The sequence below is a fragment of the Ambystoma mexicanum genome, chromosome 3p (assembly GCF_040938575.1).
Source record: "Ambystoma mexicanum isolate Mex_15411 chromosome 3p, UKY_AmexF1_1, whole genome shotgun sequence".
NCBI lineage: Eukaryota > Metazoa > Chordata > Amphibia > Caudata > Ambystomatidae > Ambystoma > Ambystoma mexicanum.
Genome location: NC_090925.1, coordinates 666,949,684 through 666,972,880, shown reverse-complemented (window position 1 = coordinate 666,972,880; position 23,197 = coordinate 666,949,684). Strand labels below are relative to the sequence as shown.

Here is a 23,197-nt window from a genome sequence, read left to right as displayed (position 1 = left end):
GCAACCCGGAACCCGTTTGACTAAACCTCCTGAGCCAATCCAAGTTGACGGAGAATCCGAATTTGAAATTCGAGACATCTTGGACTCCAAAATTTCCAAATCAAAACTATACTACCTGATTGATTGGAAGGGATATGGACCCCAGGAGAGATCTTGGGAACCCTCAGAATATGTACATGCACCTCGTTTAGTCCGAAAATTTCATCGGGCTTTTCCCAACAAGCCAAAACCTCCGGAAAAGACAAGCTTGGGAGGGGCCTTGAGGGGGGGTACTGTCATGACCGCAGCCTCCAAGGAGTCAGGTTTAGCTCAACTGCCTCGGAAGCTGGGTCACAACTTCATTTTCAGGCACTCATCGGCTCCCATAGGGGCCTTAAGGACCTTGTCCTGGTGCCAGTGGCGCCAGGCTCATAAGGGGACCCAGTCCCGGCACAGGACGTGCCGGGCTCATGATGTAAGGAATGGTGCTTGGGTGGACCTACCGGCTGCAGACCATGCTGCTCACTCCCCTGCAGGATGACATCCTCATCCATCCATGGCTGGAACTACTTTACCTTCTGGGTGTGGCCAGCACCACTCCCTGGGACTGGATACTGGAACTATTCTGGAAGCTGGGACTTCTTTCCTGGGCGAGGCTGCTGTGGAAGGAGACACCTAAGCACTCCAGTAGGACTATTTAAACCACGCCCGATCAGAGCAACGTGCTTCGCGTTATTCTGCAGTAGCAGCAAGACGCTCACCGTGTCAGCTCCAGAGAATCTTCAACTTCTGCATCTAGGGAGGAGAAATCCATAATCTTACCTTCTGAAATACCATCTTCGTCTTCTGCAGCATCTGAGAAGGGAAAAGAACACCAGGTTTGCACGAGATAACAACCAGCGCAGCACTTACCCAATCCATCGGTGCATCTCAAGCCACGGGCTGCAGCTTTCCATTTTTTGGCACCCTGTGGAAGCAAGGACATTGGTTAGTAACCATTGTGAAACTTTCCCTACCTGCGCTGCATTCTTCTCGCCTCCGCCGACGCTGCTACTCGCATCTGCAAAACAAAAGGACATCATTAAGAAATACAAAACTCCATTCATACGCACGTGTTTTGGGCAGCTCTCATCTTTCTCACTCCTCGGCGCATTCCTCGACATCTATTTTTCTACCCAGCTGCTTCTGCAACCTGAAAAAGGAAAAGAGACATTAAGAAGTGCTTTAAACTTCGAATTGACATTTTCTACTTACTTGCCTGCAATACCTTCGCCTTTCCATCGCTCTCCATTCAAGCAACCGCCGTTCGTGCTGCTAATGACGGCCTAGCTCCAAATCTTCATCCTCTGCAACCAAGAGGCTGGACAATAAACCAGTGAAGTAACTGGCTTCGGCGCCCCTGCACAGACGCAGGATGGAGAGCTCCGCTTTCACCTATATAAGGTGAGCACATTTAGCCTACGAACTACGTGGGGAGTACCAGGAAGGGGAGTCAGCTTGCCCAGTGAGGCTTATATATCCTATTAACCCCTTGCTCTCCCAATTGCAGACACCTCACCCTTCAGATCAATATCTCAGTGAGGAGAGGGCCTTTCCAGGGTGGCATTCGAGGCCTGCGCGTGACCCTAGAAGACTCCGAGAACCCCCAGCCCAGACCTGCGCCTCCGAGGGATTCAGGTGAGCGTTACAAAAATCAACACTCTACCAAAAATCAGGTTTCTGTTTGAATCGGGGAATGACTCACCTGATAAAACAAGTCGCCTGTTCTAACGCAACCTCTCCCAACGTCGTGTCTGCGCTTCTCTGGCTTCTGCCTCATCTCGGGACCCTCGCCTCCTTTGCCCTCTGGCCCGGTACGTCGATCAGGGATCAGATGTGTTCTTCCGCCTTTACTCCGTTACAACGTATACGATGGGGCAAGTGGGGGAGGGTCCCTATTCCGGCGCCATCTTGAAAGGGGCCCCTAGTGGTCCCTCGTGCTATGGAAACAAGGCAATAACCATACACGAAAAGATGCGCCAGACACGAGGTTCAAATTCCCAATGCTAGGGTTTATTGCAAGCAAAAGATAGTATCAATTGGCCAATTCTGATCTCACGCCCCGCAACGTGAGTTTCCTAGACCTCAAGGGACGCAAGAGAACAAATTACGTACATCAGTTACATATATACAAAATGCATATAATAATAATAATTTGGCATTTATATAGCGCTACGAACCCTCAGGTATCTGAGCGCTGCTTATTATTACCCACGGTGTGTGGTGCTCATTTATCGACCTCGGAAGGATGAAACGCTGAGTTTGGTGCTGCCGGGATTCGAACCTGCGTTTGCAGGCTCTGCACTGATGGCAAGCGAGCGCTCTACTCGCTGTGCCACTTGACCGGCTGTATGATATCATACAATCAGCAAAGTCATGTTCAACACCCCTCTTTATTAAGTTCCTTTGAACTCGGGATGACGATGGACATATCCTACAAGTATGATGATTATAACATTTTCGATGTCTATTCTAGTAACAATGTGCAATTAGAAAGTGCGGAGGCATCTTTTAGGTGTTGAACAGAACACAGTGGTTCTGTTCTTGGAAGCAAGCTGCACACGGGGGAAGAGCCACATTCCAAGCTTTGCTATCTATGAGGTACTATTCATGTCCTGGAGCCGACACGTTCTAAAGGGTTTTGCGAAGGGGGGGCCGTAAGAAAAGCATAATTCAAGCCTTTAGCTGTATTATTCTAACATATTCTACCATCGTACGAGACTGGCTGGCAGCTGTGAAGTGATTAAATGCCCTGCAGCTCCCTCCCAAGGCTACAGAGAGGGAGCGTGGGCATTCCTCTCTGGGCTACTCATGAGGAGTTTCAACAAACTTTTCAGTCCCGCGACCTTGTCCTTTCATATTCAGACAACAATGTTAACAGTTGAGCAGAGTAAGCAGAATCCGCAAGAATTGCAAGCTGCAAAGCAGTTTTTAGAAAGAAAGCAATGAGCAATGGTTAACAAGCAAAATGGCGATTCTTGCTACATTTAAAATGGCCGTTCGTTGGTCAAGCATAACAGTTTATATTTCTATAATTCGGTGCATAAGACGGTTGGCCCACGGCCATCAAGTTACGTCTAACATTCAAATGAAGGGTACTCATTTTTCCAGATTGACAAGACAAGGAAGAAAATGTCTTAATATTGTAATTACAGTTACACGTAGGTTTAATTAGACATTCGAATTTGTGTTTTACAAACACAGATAACTCAAATTTGAATCCCTTTACCTAGTTAAACTTTAAGGTAAAAGAGAGAACCACAAACACATATTATAACGCCTGTTGAGCCAGGACGGCTCTGCAGGAATAAAGGACTTGAACACTGGCGAATCGTATCACGTCTTTCTTTATTGAATTACAACTGCAAACTAAACTTTACTTTCGCTTTTTATCTCGTCGCTCCTCTGCTCTTCCTCATCATGTCCGGCGTGGCTACTGCCTCTGTCTTAAAGAGGTAGTGCCTTGTAACATCACCCCCGGACGAAATGTCCTGACATCTACCTAGCACTCTTCCACTAGGCAGAGCGGCCTCTTGACGTTGCGCTGAGGTCTGACGCTGGCATCACTGCTCCCGGTTGATCCATTTGTTCCAGGAGGCCAAGCTCGGTGGTAGAGGGTTTCTCTTGGCGGCCTCCACAGGTTGTCCCTGGGTTTGTGGGGTTCTGGATCAGGTTCAGGAGAAGTACACCACTCTATGATTCAAGAACACTGTTAGCAAGGAAGAGAGCGAAAAGTCACTGGTGAGCCAACGTCCAAAGGCTGGGCCCACTCTTAGAGAGAGCGGAGCACAAATGCACCCAAGATCACACAGTTACACTAGGCTTAGAAAGTCTTGCAGAGGGTTCAGAAAAGCGTTTAGAGAGACTTAGAAAAGTTTAGCCAAGGTGTCCCAGGCTAACCCAGGTTCGAAAGCTGGGGGCTAAATCTACCCTGTACAGTCGGTAGCAAGGGAAGCCAGGCGGGACACGGTACCTTAAGTGGGAAGGATCCTCCAGCGGTGGCAGTTGTTCCTGGTAGTGGGTGCAAGTTGCGTCATCGTCCAGGGGAAGAGAAGATCTCGACTTGGAGGAAAGATGAAGGTCGTTGCACTACCAGGGCAGAAACCAGCCACTGAGTTTTCCGGTTAAAGGTGGTACCTTTGTCTCGCGGTCGTGGTAAAACCTGGTATCCCAGTTGCCGGGGTGCTTGGCACGGGCAAGGCGGCCACGAGATACGTCGGGAAAGCGATAAGACGGTGAAACTGGTTATCCCCACCAGTTAAAGGAAGAAGACTCTCCGGCGGGAGATCTCCTCTGTCGTTGGGAAAAAGTGGTGAGACGGTCCAGCAGGGCTCCACCGGTAGTGGTGTCGTGGCAGGTCGGCTCAGCTTCTCCCTCATCAGATTTTTAGGTCCTGTGGTGACTTCTGAAGTTCCAGTCCCTAAAGCCCTGCTTTTATGCAGCAAACCCCCATTCACTCAGCCTAGCTGTCACTCAAACATGCTAAGTGGTGAGTCGGCCGGCTCACCACTTGGGCCAATCAGGACGGAGTGCGAATTGAGTTGCCTAGGCAACTCATTCCAGGGTGCCTAAATTCCCCTCCAACCTTCCTAAGTACCCCATACATAGTGGCACCACTTTGGAGGGCTTCAGTGGAGAAGCCCGCCAAAAAGTGGAACAAAGGGCTCGACTTGGGTTGGAGTCACAGAAGAGAACACAAACGCCATTTTAGAATCAAGTTTTGGCAAAAAATACCAACCAGAGAATTAATATTAATTAAATAAACCGGCGGTATGTTCGAGGCTACCGTAAATAATTAAATAAAGGTAGTAGCCTAAAACAATGGGAAATCCCATAGGAAAATATTCGCGGTGGAATATAAATATTCCACTGCCACCAGCCAAAACTCGATCAGGGGGAAGGAGACGTGCCCCCTCGACTAACAGACCCTGGGGCAATTGAATTGCCTCAGCCAGTACTTCCACAATATGATGGTTTGTACTGGTTCTGTTCAGAATTCAAGACTAGTAAAGTCAATGGTGACTTTACATGCCCTGGGAGACAGTAGTCAGTCCCAGGGTATGGAGTCTATACTGGGGGGTCACTATGACACCCCTGTGTCACTGCACTGAGGGTGCGGTGTAACACACATCACAAAAACACATGAAGCCCTATGGAGTAAAAGACCCCATAGCCCATTAAACACATCTAGATTCAAAGAAACACACTCAAATCATGCCCAAGAGTGAGGGTAAAAGAGTCTCACTCTTGGCAGGAGAAAAAAAAATAAACCCCAAAAATCCAGCAAAGCTGCTGGAGGACTCAGTAGGTTAGGAAATTCAGCCTAAACAGAGAATTCTCCCTAACACTGGGGTTCCCGAACAATGATAGCAGGGCCTGATGGTCCATGATGAGTGTGAACCTTTTGCCAATCACATAGTCATTGAAGTATTGACATGCCGAGATGTCAGCCAGGCTCTCCTTCTCCGCTTGGGAGCAGGCAGACTCCGGTGGGGCTAGGGACCTGCTGGCGTAGGCAACAATGTGGGCCTCATTACGAGGTGGGTGGTAAGGGATACCGGGCACCGTTAAGGAGACCGGTGCCAGTAATCCCTTACCACCCAATTCCGAGGTCCCTTAGCGGGAACCATAATGGACGTTTAGTGTGACCACATGTTCTGTACGGGACCCGTTAAGGGACGTTGGAGCTAATAACAGGCCCACAATTAGCGGGACCGTTATTAGCACCTTCTCCCTTCCCATTGAGCCCTATGGGGGCTCAAATGAGAATGGGGAATGGCATTTGGAATGGGGACTTACTGGGTCCGCCTAGGGCGGAATGTCTCGGTAAGTCCCCACTCCACCAGACTGGACATGGACACGATTTTGGAGGCAGCCATGGCGCTAATGGCGCCATGGCTACCTCCAAACTCGTAATGACCCCCTGTGTCTCGGTTTTGTGTCTGTCCCACTCGTTTGGGCCAGTATGGCTCCTAGGTCCACCAGGCTTGCATCCACTACAATATCTCTGTGTGCAATTCTGGGTCAAAGTAGGCCAGTCTCCGGGCTTCAGCCAGCCCCAGTTTGACGGTGTCAAACACTTCTTGACATTTAACTGACCAGGTGAATGCTGTGTCCTTTTGGAGCAGGCGGTGTAGTGGTTCGGTGAGGGAAGCGTAGTGTGGGATATAGCAGGTGCAGAACCCTGCCATCCGTAGAAAAGAGCGCACATCTCCTGTTTGTGTTGTTGTGTCGGCTCCTGCAGGCTGAAGATGGTGGAGACCTTTGTTGGGGTCCGGCGTCATGCCATCCACAGACAAGATGTTGCCAAAGAATTTGAGTTTGGTTTTGCTGAAACACATTTGTCGATGTTCAGGGTCAGGCTGGCATCTTGGACAGCTGTCCAGGTTGCGAGTAATGCTGCATCGTGTTCTCTCCGGGGACTGCCGAAGACGAGGATATTGTCATTGTAAATGAGAGATCCACAAATCGGTTGGATGATCTGCCTGATAGTCTCTTGAAAGATTTTGCCCGCCAATGAGATACCAAAATTAAGGCGTTTGTACCGGAATAGGCCATCATGGGTTACAAAGGTTGCATTGCCTCTCGATTCAGGGTGGAGGACCATTTGATGGTAGCCTTGGTTAAGATCTAATTTCGAGAACAGGACTGACTTATTCATATGATGATCAAGTCATCTATGTGCGGCCCTGGGTGGCGTTCTCTCTGGATGGAGGGGTTGGCCATTCTCATGTCCACACAGAGTCTGAGCCGGCCTCCTTCTTTGGTACAAGAACTAATGGTGAGACCCACGGGGTCGGCCCTGTGGCCGGTTCGATGATATTCTCGTTCAGTAGCTGCATGAGTTCTTGAGAGACTGCGGCTTGCAGGCCCAACACCACTCTTCTCGGTTTTGGGGAACTGGTCGAACTGATGTGTCTATATGTAGCTTAATGGGGGGGCTTTCATTTTTCCTAGCCCTTTGCAGAGAAGCGGGAATTCTGCCTGGATGAAGTCCTTTGAGATGGGTTTGTCAAATGGGTATTCGGTCCCCACTGCACAGACAAGTTCCTTTAGCTCGCTCGGGGGAGCAGTTGATTGAATCGTGTCCCCTTTGCGGACATGTATGTCAATAAGTCCTAGACAGGACGCCATGCAGAAACTTAGGAGGCATCTCCCTTTTGTTGGACTTCTTATCACATGAAAGATTGGAGTAGTGGACAGCCCTTTGTGTATGAGCCATCGTCCAAAATGTCCTATGGACTGGACGGGAAGGTCTGCTCCCCAATGGAAGATTTTGGAGACTGTCTGGGTCAGTAGTGGTCTGACAGGTATCTGGAGAAATTCATTTTCGTCTATGATATTGACGGTGGCTCCCCAATTGATCAGGAAACAGAGTAGCTTGCCACAGATGTTGACAGGAATCCTGGGTGTTTCTCTCGCTTCTTTGTCGTCGTGGATGACGTTGATGTAGTCATCTTGCTCGTATTTGCCGTAGTATTCTCCTTCATATGTGTCAGTGTGGGGCTGTGGCATCCCGGTGAGCGTGTGGTTGCGGTGGTCCATCATACTCGTCTCTAAGGTGTGTGTTGTGGTTGTAGATTTCAGGATCATGCGGGTCATCTTCAGGATAGTGGTCTTCAACCGCCCTTTTATACCACCTAGGTCCTGGCTGGTATGGGTGCGTCTGATAAGCTGGAGTTTGTGTGGTCCAGCCGTATGCCCTGTACTGTGCCTGAGGCAGTGTTCTCGGGGAGGGGAAAGGCCTGCCTTCCCTGCAGACTGCTTGGAAGTGTCCTTCTCTGCCACAGTTGCTGCATCTTTGGGAGAGGGCGGGACATGTTCCAGAGTGGGGGAACGCCATCCTGCAGTGGTAGCACTACCTGTGCATCCTGGGGGTTGACTGGTACCCTCCAATGGTGCCCCTGTCACTGGCTCTGTTGCTAGCTGGCTGTTCTGCCGCAATCAGTTCACTCTTGTCTAGTTTGTTCGCTGTGCCACCTGACATTTGGGTGGCTTGCGCATCTACCCTATCAAAGAGGCAGGCCATTTTGCTGACCTCATCGATGGAGAGTGGCTTCTTGATGTTAGGCAGAATCCTGTGCAGTTCCCTTGGGGACCACTGCAAGAAGATTAAGACCACAGGAGTAAGCAGCAAACCCAATTGGTAGCAGTCTGTACCACCCAGATTTACCTGGTAGCTGTGGCTGAGCAGTCCGACTTCTCTAAAGAAGAGTAGGGCAGTATACAGAGGATACACAATAGGGCTAAAAACACAGTAGAGCAAGCAAACACTGACCAAAGCTTGGTATCAAAAGTATATAATTATTTATTTAACACACACTTAAGGAAATACACTAGCACTATAAATCAAAGCAAGTTCAAACACAATCAGAAAGGTATACACACCTCCCTTAATAATTATTAGACAAGTCTAAGTCAAAACACCACTATTTGTAAAAACAGATGTAAGCGAGCTCCTTAGATGGCACTCCAAAAATTAAGTTAAAGGGAGAGAAAAATGTAGGTCATGAAAATAAAGCAGTTCCCAAAACTTTTCTAAGACCAAAACAAGTTAGTGAAGGCAGAGTCTACTGTAGAGCCAAAGTTCATAAGCCAGGCCCACTTTAAATGGAGCAAGGTGAAATGTGCCCAAGATCACACAGTTTAAAAATGCATTCAAGTCTTTGTAAAAATGTTCAAAAGAGGTTGGGTTGATTCAGAAGGTAAAGTTAGAAGGTCTGGGGGCCAACCCAGTTGGAAAGCCAAGGATTTAAGGGTCACCTTTAGCAAACCGTTGAAAGGCAGGCCAGGTGGAACACAGTACCTTTAAAGTTGAGGAAGCTCCAGCGGTGGCAGTTGTTCCTGCCAGCGGGTGCAGTTCATGGTTTAGACCAGGGGAAGAGAAGATCTCGTGGAGCAGGAAACTTGGAGTCGTTGCACTGCCCAGGGAAGAGACCAGCCGCTGTGTTCGCTCGGTTAAAAGGTGCATTCCTTTTATTTGCGGTCACAGTGGTGAATCTTGGCTATCTGGCCGCCGGGGTGCTTGCCACTGGCGATTCGACCAAGAGACGTCCTGGAAGGCTAATGGCGAACTGGTTGATCCCACCAGCTCAGAGGGAGAAGACTCTTTCAGCAGATCTTCTGTTATCGTCGGGAAAGTGGTGAGGTCGTTGCAGCAGGGCTACACAGGTGGTGTCGTTGTTGCAGATGGCTCAGCTTCTCCCCTCTTCGGATTTCTTAGGTCCTGTGGCGACTTCTCAAGTTCCAGTCCCAAAAGCCCTGCTTTTATGCAGAAAAACCCCCATTCAACAGCCTAGGTGTCACTCATACATGCTAAGTGGTGAGCCGGGCGGCTCACCCCTGGGCCAATCAGAACAGAGTGTGACTTGGGTTGCTAAGGCAACGCAGTCCAGGGTGCCAATTCCCCTACCCACACATCCTGTGGAACCCAGACAGAGTGGCACCAGTTGGAGGGCTTCTGTGGAGAAGCCTGCCAAAAAGTGGAACAAAGGGCCCGACCTTGGTTTGAGTTACAGAGACGGTCACAAACGCCATTTTAGAAAAGAGTTCTGGCAAAAAGACACAACCAGTGATTTTATATTAAATAAATAAACCGGCAGTATCTTTAACATTGCACCAAAAAGTGGTGCGTTTAAAATCCATGGGAAAATCCCATAGGAAATATTCTGGTGGAATATTTTGCGTGGTAACCACTGCCAGCAGCCAGAAACTCGACAAGGGGGGACTGGACAGTGCCCCCTTGGAAACAGACCCAGGGGCAATCTTATTAACCCCTTCCTGTACTTCCACAATATGATGGTTTGTACTGGTTCTGTTCACAATTTTGGACTAGTAAAGCCAAGGGTGACTTTACATGCCCTGGGAGATAGTAGTCAGTCCCAGGGTATGTAGTCTATGTTTGGGGGTGACAATGACACCCCTGTGTTACTGCACTGAGGGTGCTGTGTAACACATACACTTTAAACAGATGATACCCTATGGAGTAAAAGACCCCATAGCACATAAGCACACAATAAATCAAAGACATACCTCAAATCATGCCTAAGAGTGGGAGAAAAAGAGTCTCACTCTTAGCAGGAGAAAAAAACAAACCCCAAAAATCCAGCAAAGCTGCTGAGACTCACTAGGTTTGGTAAATTATCCTTATAAGAGAATTCTCCCTAACACTCGCGCCTCCCAGACTAAGGGACAGGAGGATTGAATCCATTCCTGGATGAAACTCATACCTCTAGTCGGTTCCAAACATCCTAGAGAGATCATCAGCATTTTGGTGGCGACACCCTGACCTGTGCTGAATGGTGAAATCAAACACCTGGAGGCAGATTGACCGTCTCAATAGTTTTGGGTTTTCCCCTTTCATTTGCATCAACCATCTCAAGGGTTGGTGGTCAGTCTGAATAACAAAAGTAGAACCATACAAGTATGGCCTAAACTTCTTCAGAGCCCACACAATAGCAAAACACTCTTGTTCAATGGTTGCCCACCTTGTCTCAGGTTCCTTCAGTTTTCTACTGATGAAGCAAATGGGGTGCTCCCTCCCTTTCCCATCCAGTTGACTAAGGACTGCACCTACACCTGCATTTGAAGCATCTGTCTGTACAATGAAAGTTTGGTGGTAGTCAGGAGTAGGGTTGTAACGGTATACCGGTATACCGTTATCAACACCGTGGTCAATGTCATTTTACTTAAATAACCGTTACTTTGTTTGTACCGGTAAATCGTTTAAATTTATGATTTTGTTTTGCACGCGTGCTGTGCACTTCACTGAATGCAATTGCCAATTGCAAGCAAGCAGGGCTGGCTCTGGGCTGGCTTCTTTCTGTGCTCAGCGAGCCTGGGACAGGAGGAGGTGGAGTTTTCCCGGGCCCAGGCTGCTTGGAGAACATTCCCGAGTCCCGACGCACGTGTGACTGTGGGAGACAGTAAGCTCTGTTCAGTCTCCATAAAACCCCTAATTTTATTTTAAAAATCACAGCTTCTACAGGTGGGTGTTGGCTGGCTCCAACGTTGGCACCTTCCCCTGTGTGTGGATTCGGAATCGGCACAGCACGAGGACAAAAAGAAACGGTACATTTTCTTTTTTTTTTTCTTAACTGCAGCGCTGGGCTGGATTCGAAAGTGTGATTTATTACATGCGCGTTGTTTACAAGAAAGTGTAAAGGCTCCCCCCTTCTCTGAAGCAAATACATCAAGCACATGCCGCTGAGTATTTTCGTTTTGCAATTAGTGTGCTCATGATGCACTTTGCCGGGATGAAAACAGTGCAGGCTTCTGTGTGTTAAACTTTGGAACATTGATTGTTTTTACTGTATTGCCAATATTTGGAGTAGGAAGCTTAACGTGGTCCCTCTTGCCTGTATAATTACAAGTGTGTCCGTGGCTGGGGAGCTTCAAATACTGCAGTCAGCACCTTCAACGTGCCATTTGTTTTCAAACCGCAAATACCCTCCGTTTAAATTCACTCTGTGCAAATTTAGCTTGTTTGGCGGAAGAGTTGTGGGGGGGGAGAGTGGGGGGGGTCAGCTAGGATTATGTGCTGTTATAGAGGCGGGTGGGTTGTGTGTGAGGAAATCGCTTTCTCTGGGGCTTTGGGAGTGGTGTTAAAAAGACATACCGTTTAAGTCTGTGAGTTCGGGGACGGGTGGGTGGGTGATTGGGGGGGGGTGATTGTGGTAATGTGAGCTTCTGGACTATTCGTTTTTTAAAGTTCAGGTTGCACTTGCTTGTGGCATTTAGAAACGGTTTGGTGGACTGAAAATGGCAAATGCACAGATTTAAGCACACTGTTAAAATGGGCAATTGCAAACTAATTTCTAATCAGTGGCAGTCAGAGCCTTTCATATGCATGATGGAACGTTTCCACTTACAATTCCAACCCAAAGAGCTCGCAAAGCAGTGCACCTTGGAAATCTGTGATAGTTAAAGTGAGCAACACAAAGTACCCATTTAAAGTCTAGATGCAAAAAAATAAAGTAGTCGTAAGGTAGGTTTGGTGCAGCACTGTCCATATGCCAGACATTTTCTACTTGGCAAAATGGTGTTTTTTGTTCTTGTTGCAAATGCGCTTCTAGCGCTTGCAGACTCCAGTGCCACCCAAACCCCCAGCTCCTTTCCAGTCCCTGCAATCCACCCGTATCCTTCCCCAGCCCCACTCTGTGATTGGGCACCGTTGCCCTGTATTAACTTGTGCAAGGGTCCAAGACCCTTGCAGGCTTGCTTACCAACCGCCATGATTTAAAATAGTGGCTGGAAGTTAAGTTTGGTGCAACACAATGCCCCAGGCCCCCATCCCGACAGGCACGTTTTGTTACTTTGGCAAAAGGTATACATTTCATTTTTTGTTGTTGCGCAAACACGCTTCTAGTGCTTGCAGACTCATTCCCACCCCAACCCCCAGCTGCTTCCCAGATAATCTGCCCGCTGTGATTGGGCACTGTTGCCCTGTGTTAACTTGTGCAAGGGTCCAAGACACTTGCAGGTTTACCAACTGCCATGATTTAACATTGTGGCTGGAAGGTAAGTTTGGTGCAGCACTATGCCACTATCTAAATGAGTCTGTCCTACAAAAGTTCTTTGTGAACGAGTTACGTGTGGGTTTGTCATATGTTTATCATTAAAAACCTATCCTCATATGATCCTATACCTCCATCAAATAGCAGGAGGTTTGTTGCAAAGAATCGGCATAACTGTTTGTTTATTACACAACTTCTTTTATTACATGTCTTAAAATCACTGAAAGTAGTGGGCTTCAATAGATTTTTCAGGGTGACATTATTTTGCATTCTGGGACTTCTAGTTTACCATTCTGGATGTAAAGCCACAATATAATTTTGGCTTAACATGATGCTAAAGGGATTTACATGTTCATGTGGCTTTATTGCCCTCAGTGGTGGGGGAGGTAGTCGTTTAAGTCGTTGAGTTATAACTAAAATAAATGTTTGTAAGAAGAACTAAGACAACTTCTTGGTGATGTTTTCTTGTTTGTGTATTGTGTCTTGTTGAAAATGTGACTTTTCCTGGCAAAATCATATTTAAGACAATGCTTACACACGTGTGCACTATACCGCAATAACCGCGGTATACCGCCATTTCAAATGAAGGTTATCATACCGTCAAAAAATCAATATCGTGACATCCCTAGTCAGGAGCTCTTAGTACTGGAGCTTGACAGAGGGCTTTCTTCAGGTTTTGAAAGGCCTGATTGCACTCCTCATTCCATCTGACCTTTTTAGGAAGCTTAGGAGAGGAGATCACATTCAGTGGAGAAGCTATGGTCCCATAGTTCTCTATGAAATTCCTGTAGTACCCAGTGAGACCTAAGAAGGCTCTCACCTGGGTCCGAGTAGTAGGTGTTGTCCAATTTTGCACAGCTTCAATCTTACTGCGCAAAGGCCTTATTTCTCCACCTCCTACCTCATGTCCAAGGTAGACCACTTTACACTGCCCAATCTGGCATTTACTTGCCTTTATGGTCAGATCGGCCTTCTCAAGAGCCTGCAAAACATGTCCTAGGTGGTCAACATGTTCTTCCCAGGATTGGCTGAACACTGCAATGTCAACCAAGTATGCCATGCAGAAATCCTCCATCCCAGTCAGAACCTGATTTACCATCCTTTTGAATGTAGGAGGTGCATTCTTCTTTCCAAAAGGCATAACCTTAAATTGGTATAAGCCAACTGGGGTAGAAAATGTAGTTTTCTCCTTGGAATGGTCTGGCAGGGCTATTTGCCAATAGCCTGACGTCAGATCAAATGTGCTGAGGTACTTGGCTGAACCAAGTCTATGCACCAACTCATCTGTCCTTGGCAAAGGATGGGCATCATTCTTGGTGACTGCATTAAGAGCTCTATAGTCCACACAGAAACTCAATTCTTTGGATCCTGCCTTTGGTACTAACACAACTGGGCTAGACCATGGACTAGTAGAGGGCTATATTACCCTGAGGTCAAGCATCTTGCTGACCTCTCCTTTGATGTGGGTTCTTACATCCTCTGACATTCTGTACCCTCTGCTTTTTACAGGCAGTCACCAGTGAGTATGTCATGTTGGCCCCAAGGGGTCAAGCTTGTTGAAAGTGAGAACAGAGAGGCAAACTGACAGGCCTAGAGACATAAGCCTTCAGTCTGCTGGTGCGGAAGACTCTGGGAGCCTCCTTGGGATTGCCCAAGTCCACCAGATAGTTCACCTCTCCAGGTTTCCCCACAACCTTGAAGGGTCCCATCCATTTGTCCTGCAAGGCCCTCTGCCTTGTTGGAATCGTAACAAGAACTAGCTGGTCTTGAGTGAACTCAACCATGTTAGCCTTTTAATCATGCCAATGCTTGCCCAAAGCTTGACCAGTCTTCAGGTTATCACTAGCTTGGGCCATCATCTGTGACATTCTCCTCCTGAGTCCTATCAAGTAGTCAGTCACTCTGACTGGCTTGGGGGAAGGAGCACTCTCCAACCCCTCCTTAATCAGGGCCAATGGACCTCTGACTGGATGGCCATAAAGAAGCTCAAAGGGACTATAACCTACTCCCTCCTGAGGGACTTCTCTATAAGCAAAGAGAAGGCATGGCAGTAGAAGATCCCACTTTCTCTTAAGGGGTCTTCTAAAACACCTATCATGCTCTTCATGGTCCTATTAAACCTTTCAACCAATCCATTTGTCTGAGGGTGGTATGCGGTTGAGAACTTGTAGGTAACTCCACAGTTTTTCCACATGGCCTACATGTAGTGGGACATAGAATTTGACCCCCTGTCAGAGATTACCTCCTTAGGAAACCCAACCCTGGTAAAAATACCAAGGAGGGCCTTAGCCACAGCTTGTGCCATAACAGTCCTCATAGGAATTGCCTCAGGGTACCTAGTAGTATGGTCTACTACAACAAGAATAAACCTGTTGCCCGAGGAGGTTGGAGGATCAAGGGGACCAACAATGTTGATTCCTACCCTCTCAAATGGGACTCCCACTACTGGGAAAGACGCTAAAGGTGCCACATTCTTGGAACCACTCTTACCAGAAGTTTGGCAGGTGTGGCAGCTCTTGCAGAATTTATCTACCTCAGGCCCCACCTTTGGCCAATAAAAGTAGAGAGATAGCCTTTCAATGGTCTTCTTGAAACTCAAGTGACCAGCCAAAGGAATCTCATGGGCTAGTTGCAAGAACTGCAGTCTGCTTTCTTGAGGCACTACAAGTCTCTTGTAGTCTCCAGGTGCAGGCTCAGTCGGTTCACTGTAGAAGAGGCCATCTTCCCAGTGCAACCTATACTTCCCAGGCTCTTGCCCATCAGCCTGAGAAGCTGCCTGGTGGAGAAGACCTTCCAGAGTTGGACATTCTCTTTGTTCCTTACTGAAGTCTGCCCTGTTGGGTCCACCTTCTGCCAGTAAAGACTGCATCTCAGGATGGTCAACAGGATCCAGATCTCCAATAGGTCCTTGGCCTTCTACTAGCTCTGTCAATTCAGAGTCTAGTTCAACCACACAGGGATGTACCTCCCTCTCAGCCTCAGCTGGAGGTGGAGTTACAGGTGTAACTTTGGACAACCTTGGGGAAGTACTAGTTGGAAGCACTGGAGTGCTTGCTGCTTGTTTCCTTCTAGAAGTCTTGGGTTGCCCCTTTGCTTCTGGTTGCTCAGATATAGCAGAAAGTAGCTCCAGTGGAGTAGGAGTTAATTATTTTCTCATCATCTCCTTGGGAGAACCTCTCATGGTTTTCTCCCTTGTGGGTCTGATTAGCTCCTGTAACCTTTTACTAGGAGGTCTGGGGGTATGTGACACTACTCCAAGAGTTTTCAGGTCATTTCCCAACAGAGCCCTTCCTGGTACCTCACATTGTACAGTCCAGGGTGCCAATTTCCCTACCCACACACCCTGTGGAACCCAGACAGAGGGCTTCTGTGGAGAAGCCCGCCAAAAAGTGGAACAAAGGGCCCGACCTTGGTTGGAGTTACAGAGACGGTCACAAACGCCATTTTAGAAAAGAGTTCTGGTGAAAAGACACAACCGGTGATTTTATATTAAATAAATAAACCAGCAGTATCTTTAACATTGCGCCAAAAAGTGGTGCGTTTAAAATCAATGGGAAAATCCCATAGGAAATATTCCAGTGGAATATTTTGAATGGTAACCACTGCCACCAGCCAGAAACTCGACAAGGGGGGACTGGACAGTGCCTCCTTGGAAACAGACCCAGAGACAATCTAATTAACCCCTTCCAGTACTTCCACAATATGATGGTTTGTACTGGTTCTGGTCACAATTTTAGACTAGTAAAGCCAATGGTGACTTTACATGCCCTGGGAGATAGTAGTCAGTCCCAGGGTATGGAGTCTATGTTTGGGGGTCACAATGACACCCCTGTGTTACTGCACTGAGGGTGCTGTGTAACACATATACCAAAATAGATGATACCCTATGGAGTAAAAGACCCCATAGCCCATAAGCACACAATAAGTCAAAGACATATCTCAAATCATGCCTTAAGTGGGAGAAAAGGAGTCTCACTCTTAGCAGGAGAAAAAAACAAACCCCAAAAATCCAGCAAAGCTGCTGGGGGACTCACTAGGTTTGGGAAATTATCTTTATAAGAGAATTCTCCCTAACACTTCAGTAGTTGCTTTTTTAGTGTTGGGACAGGCAGCACTCGATTACCCTTAGCCTGATGGCTTCTTCAAGTGAGAACACATGGAACTGGCAGTGTGCTCCTTTGATCCATAGACGGGTGATGAACTTGTCGACCGTCTCATCCCCCCTTTGGGTACATTGATTGAACATATATCGCTCATAGTCGCGGTTAGGTTCAATGACAAGTCTTTTGTTGAGGGCAACTATGAGAGCGGCAAAGTCTGGTTGTCCGGCAGGGGAAATGGTCTTGATGCGTGTCTTCACCTCCCTGCCAGTGATGTTGTGGAACATATTGCGCAGATGTGGTGACTTATCTTCTCCTGCGGCTTTAATGTAATTGTGGAAATCATCCATCCATTCCACTCATCGTGGGCCCTTGTCCACTTGCGGGGTCATTGAGAAAGGGGGCAGCATGCGCCATGCTGTGGAGGTGGATTTAATAGGTTGGTCTGACATGGCGGGAGGCTGAACAGCAGGAGGTGGAGGTAGGAGGAATCAATCGCGCTCATGGTGGGGACTGCGTGGGATGGTGTAGCCTGTCGGTGTGCCTTCTGATTCTTTTAAGGTCATGAACAACTGCGCATCGCAGGGGTACTGGGCGGTGCCTGCGTGTTGCACACTGTGTTGTGTGTGGTGGTGGACCGCCCATTTGTTTGGGGCACGGGGAGTGTGGTTGGTGGCTGTGCGCTGGGGGTGTGTGTGCGCCCTCGTTTCTCTGGAGGAGGAAGGAACCCCCTTATACGTGTCTTGCCACTGTTATGTCCCTTGTTTCTCTTTTTGTCTTTTCTTTTGTTGTTTGATATATTTATTATTTATTTTCTTCATATTTTGACGTGCCCCCAGAATGTTCCAGTGGAATAGGGCAGGGAGGATTTCTGTGCAGCCTCTGAGGTGGTCTGCCCGGTGTGTGCACCCACCTGCTGGGCGCTGAGGCAACTTGCTCCAGCACGTGCAGGGTCTGGAGCTGCTAGCGGGCTGCCGCGCGGTGGGGAAACTGGAGGTTTCCCTCTCACTCCATTCGTTATCACGTGGAGCTCGGAGTTGGCGTTAGCAGATATGGAGGAGGAGGAGGAGGAGGCCTGGGATAGGCGCATAGTTGCTGGTGGGATCACCGTCCCTGTTGGAGTCTGCAATAGGAGCCGACGGGTGCAGAATGCAGCCACGGGGCGCAGCTCGGTGGGATCACAGGCTCGCGGGAAACAGTATGACCCGGTGCACGAGAGGACTAGTCTCGTCGCCAGATGTTGAGCCAGGATGGCTCTGCAGGAATAAATGACTCGAACACCGGGGGAATCGTATCACGTCTTTCTTAATTGAATTAAAACTGCGAACTGAACTTTACTTTCGCTTTTCCACTCGTCGCTCCTCCCCTCTCCTCCATCATATCCGGCATGGCTACTGCCGCTGTCTTAAAGAGGCAGTGCCTTGTAACAATGTCCAAGCATAACTATCTCAAAGATCGCTCACAGTCACCTGCGCCTCAACTTGCATATATGTGGAAAGCCCAGCTCCAAAGAAAGACTCTTAACAGAATCGCACACACAGTCACCAACGTCCTCCCATGCTCACATACAAAAGCGCCGGCTCAAAGCAGAGATCAGCAGTTACCAAATCGCTTCTTTATGAAAGCGTGTTAACGGCACCAAATGTCAACAGTGTTTACACAAGAAGGCACTTTTTATATAGTCGTGGTCCATAACTTCCCATGCCCGCCTCAAATGAGTCCAAATGCACACAGAGCGATTGTCGGTGACTGGGTAGCGCGACTCCAGACTGCAATCAGTTAACTGATATATGTATTCACTTAGGTGGAACCTCCTTGCTTCAGAGAGCTCGTAAGAAGCTCAGTCAAACAAAAACTCCCCAATGCAGCCTCCTGTACAGACTGCAATCTCTTAACGTTCCACTTCGCCTGTAGTGATACAATTTGATCTGAACCATCAGACAACCAGAGGTTAAAGTTACAGAGCATAATACATTTGGAAGCAGGTTTTAATAAAGGGAGCAACATATTGATGAATTGATCTGAGATTTCTGGCATGGGGTCTATAAAGGAGTATAGAATGAATCGTGATGTTCGGGTCTGTAAATACCTTAATATGTATAAGCTCACAGCCAACAGGACCCTGCATTTCCAACCCATGCACCGTCAGAGCAGATTTGCCAGTGCTTGAAATTTGACTCGGGGATCCTTCTCCTCCTCATCGCCAATGTTATATTGGGGGGGGGGTGAACTAGGGGCATCCAGCAGGCCCCAGGATGGTAGGGCACATCAACACCATGGATTGTTGCCAGGGAACACCCAGCCTTTGTTGGGGGCAGGGCGAGTCGTACCCTTAACCATGCAGACATCTGCCACCGTCCTGGCACGAGGGTCCCACGGCATCATGGCCATCAGGCCCGTGGTCACAAGACACAGACGTTCCTCTTTGAAAGTCTGCATCCATTCTGGTGCACGTGTCTGCAGAGTCTTCTTTTATTAGCTTGGGCATGACACAGTCATGGCCATGTTAAAAGGGCAATACACATGGGAGGGACATATTCCCTTAAAGGGGCAATATAATTGGGAGGGTCACACACCACACTAATGAAATGAAGGGTGAGTGAATACAGACCATATATGCGGATGAGAACTCAGACTTGTACCTAAACATAAGCCCTGAGGTGAGTTTGGCATATCTTTAAAAACAGCTGCCACTGAGGTTACCTCCGTAGTGCATGGTTTCAGTTTCGATATCACCTGCAGTTTTGGCAACATCTATCGTTGCGACAACGCTTATTGAAGGAAAGGACGAAGGCATATATTCTGCGGGCTATCACAGAAATCTGTAGGTTAGACTCCATTAAATGTATGCTGCTGAATAAACGCTCTTTAATAAAGCATGTCTCTGAAATTTTGGACTACATTATAGCAAAACAAAATGCTAAATGTGCCATTACCTAAACCTGGCTGCTAAAGCCTGCGGTGCGTCTCTCTCCTTAGCTATTCTGAGAGACCTAATGGCAAAAGAAGATGAGGGGAGTGCCCATTTCCCCCCAGAGAGAAGGGAGGCCCACCGGAAAGCCCAATTGCCCTCCCGCAACAAAGGCATAAAGCGACCACAGCCACAAGGAAAGGTGGAGCAGCTGCAGAAGGAACGCAGCTGCAAGAACAAAGAGACCTCACGTATGAGGGGAATAATGTCCCGTGCTAGGCAGGAGTATAGTGAACAGAGGTTGCCCACTTCCACAAGTAAATCGGGCAGCACTCTGAACCCCCGGGACCTGGGGCCCTTTAAGACGAGGTAGCAATACTTAGAGATGGATGGGGATGCAAAACTTATTCATACATCAATAATCAAACCAACTCAGGAAGTTGGCAAAAAACTTTGTAGAGGAGGTCCCAGGTATGGCCTGCACTCCAGCTACCCATTTTGAAGTACCAGGAACGTACACACCAAGATATGTGACGTATGATGAGCAAATAAATCAGCAGAGAGCCGCACTGGGGTTCTGCTCAGTGCCCCTCAGAAGAGCAACACCTTTTTAAGTGCCAATAACCAGACAACCATGGGCAGCAAGGTATCCATTGAGACAACCGTACCAGCAATTGACACGAAATGAAGACTACTTGCAAACTAACCCAGAAGAGACCCAAAGGGTCTTAATTGGAGGTGAATGGTGAGGACACAAGGGCCCGGACAGACTCACTGACGAAAGAAACGACAACCAATAAGGTGACCCACAAAGACAAAATGTATGAAAATAACGGAATGGACATAGAAGAAGAGACGATGTTGAAATCCAAAGAAACGTTACTATAATGCAGGATGAAAGTATGCAACTAGCTAACGCCTGTACATAGGGTTGGAACGCAAGAAGCTAAGAAAACAGTATGGCTTGCTATGCTTAGTAGAAGAATAGAGCAGCAAGCGCCAACTATATATCTACCTCAATGAAGCACATTATATAACTGCAAGTCCACTTTATACAAAAGCAGAATTAACCCAGGCTACTAAGGGTCAAAACAGACCAGGATTCTTATCCCAGCGGAATCGAAACTCAGCAAGGAGCAGCTCGTGCCTGGGAAGTCGAGGTCAAACCAAGTGAGGGAGGCAGACAGTAGCTTGGGAGAATCGAAACTTAAGAACAGAGCAGCCTGCCCCGCGAAGGTCGAGATAAGGAGGCCCATGTAGGTGGCGGGCCTAAAGGAGAATTAAATGCACAAATAGAAGGAAAAAGAAGCAGATTCCAGTGCACTAACACGTGACCAGCCAAGAGCGAAGAGGTACCAACATCTGATTTCACCCAAAAGGCAGGAGATACCATAACTTTTCCTGACAAGAAGCTACAGTTTCGAGGCCAAGCTCAGCCAACTAATTGACACATAGCCCTAAAGTACTGATTGATGGAAGAGAGGCAGGGTGAATCGTGGGGCATACCGCACCTGGGTGACCATTCTGCATGCTGCTAATTAAAACTTGAAATGTATGCTTAGGGTTATAGCCAGCCCAATCACAGTGGCCCAAATAATCTAAGGTCCTATAGATAGTAGAACCATTGACACGTTGTACTTTTAATGACGTTTTGCATGAGTAGTGTAGAGGGAAGAGCGTAGTCACACACCCGATAAGAGTTATCCAATCCTCGCACTCTGTTACTATATACAGATATAGCACCTATACTTAAGTTAACTTTTCCAGCCAATAGAATTGCATGACAAACTTTTGAGTGTTACACGTCAATGATGACAAATGTTTACTATAACTATTGCTGTTTGAATGAAGATCGTTGGGAGTTGAAGCGAGACGGGCAATCTCATCACTGTTGATTTCCATGTTTCCCCATTTTTTGTAAATGTCATTAAACAGACTTCCTTTGCCAAACCAGTGTGTTGTCCTTATTGATTGGTGTTGGAATAAGAGAATCTAGCACCCCATCCACCTCAAGGTGAAACTATCTCATCTTAAAGTACTCGAGGGTGAGCTCTGATCCTATGGGCCCGTCAGAGGTCACTCCCCCTCCTGTACACTCGGTAGCAGAGAATGGTTTCAAACCATAGAACATTGATTATTGATTAAAATAAGACACCTATTGACCATTGACTCTAGGTCTTCAGCAATATCATGAGTCCTTCGCCATTCGGCTGAGTAGACTATGAAGCTTCCCATGGACAATGGTTGTATAATTGCTCCAAAACTGCAGTGGGGCCTGCAGGGACCCCTTTTAAAAAACCATAACCCTTCCCATTCCTACGGGCAGCGGATCAGGTGAAAGTCTAAAGGAGGTGGCAATGGAGTCGGTGATCCCGAGGGTCCAGAGAAGAACAAATGGCGAGTGAAATAAAAAATTGAGTGCTTTGGCAAAGTTCATAGGCGTTAGAAGAAGTAAGGGAAAAGATAGCATGGGGAGGTGGAAAATCAAAATAGTCAGAAGTAGAGAAGACTATATATATATATATATATATATATATATATATATATATATATATATATATATATATATGGGGATAATGACTCGAGAAGTTACCGGATATACATCCGAGATAGAATACCAGAACACCTGAAAAGAGAGAGACTACCAGGGCGGACACCTGAGAAGATAGCGGGTACCAGGGCCGACACCTGAGAAGAGAGAGGATACGCTTTATTCCTGCACTTTAATATAGCGGTCAGAAGAAACGTGAACTCAGAGACCCACATAATAGGGGACGATTAGGCTACCACCACATTTAAAGAAGTCTTGAACGGAGTTTATTTAAACTCCATGTAGGGGTAATAATTAGAGGCAGAGATATTTGTGTCCAGCTGGTGTCTGTCTAGTCTGTTAAGTGTCTGTCTTATATATTCTGGTGTGCCATTACATGTGGAAGAATTATTTTTGTGTGTTTTTTGTGAGACCTGATTCAGATTTATGCAATTCGATAGTTAAGATGGAATCACATATGAATTGATTTTTTTATTTGAAGTAAATTGGTAATATAACATTTTGGCTGAACAAATGGATTGGAGCTTGCGGTTTTTGGTGCTCACTCATATTGTCAGAAGTGTTAAAGTTGCATGGAAGCATTGAAAAACATTGTATAAGAGGAATAGAAACAGATTTAAGCATGGAAGACATTACTCCATTAGCGCATTTATGTAAACAGCTGCTGAAACTTACACCACCCAAGCTTAAGAAGTATAACACCGAGTGGGTCCAGGGTACCGCCCACAAGATGTTTATGCCATGGCCACAAAATGGGTCTTTATCTAAAGCCGTCTTACAGCATATGACGACTTACTTGCATGCTACATTTACAGGCAAGAAGTTAGAGAAACGCCTTGCTGTTCTAGAACTCTGGAAAATGTTCAAACAGTCCAAGGAGAAACAGCCACCTGCAGATTGGATATTACATGTATGCACGGAGGGGGGTGAGACGCCTACCATGCCACCTATCGCCTGAAACAGAAACCGAGGGACGTAAGCCTGAGGGACTCTACCCATTAAGAGAGCTTAAAGCAGCCACAGGGTACGGCAACCCCGCTTATGAATCACCTACACACACTAGTGATGAAAATCAAGGGAAGGATCAGGACAAGAATCTTAC

General features: G+C 47.3%; 1 protein-coding gene across 2 annotated transcripts in view; it reads right to left on the bottom strand.

Moving 5' to 3' along the window:
• LOC138579585 (pancreatic secretory trypsin inhibitor-like) overlaps nucleotides 1-19,083 on the bottom strand; it is a 593,125-nt gene extending 574,042 nt beyond the window's left edge. For both annotated transcript variants that reach the window (XM_069649857.1, XM_069649856.1), the window contains exon 1: nucleotides 18,723-19,083. Coding sequence is in view for 1 of the 2 variants with exons in the window: in XM_069649856.1 (XP_069505957.1) it covers nucleotides 18,723-18,761 (39 nt within the window). In the remaining variant the exon portion in view is untranslated. The remainder of the gene's footprint in view (nucleotides 1-18,722) is intronic.
• Nucleotides 19,084-23,197: the final 4,114 nt, after the last annotated feature.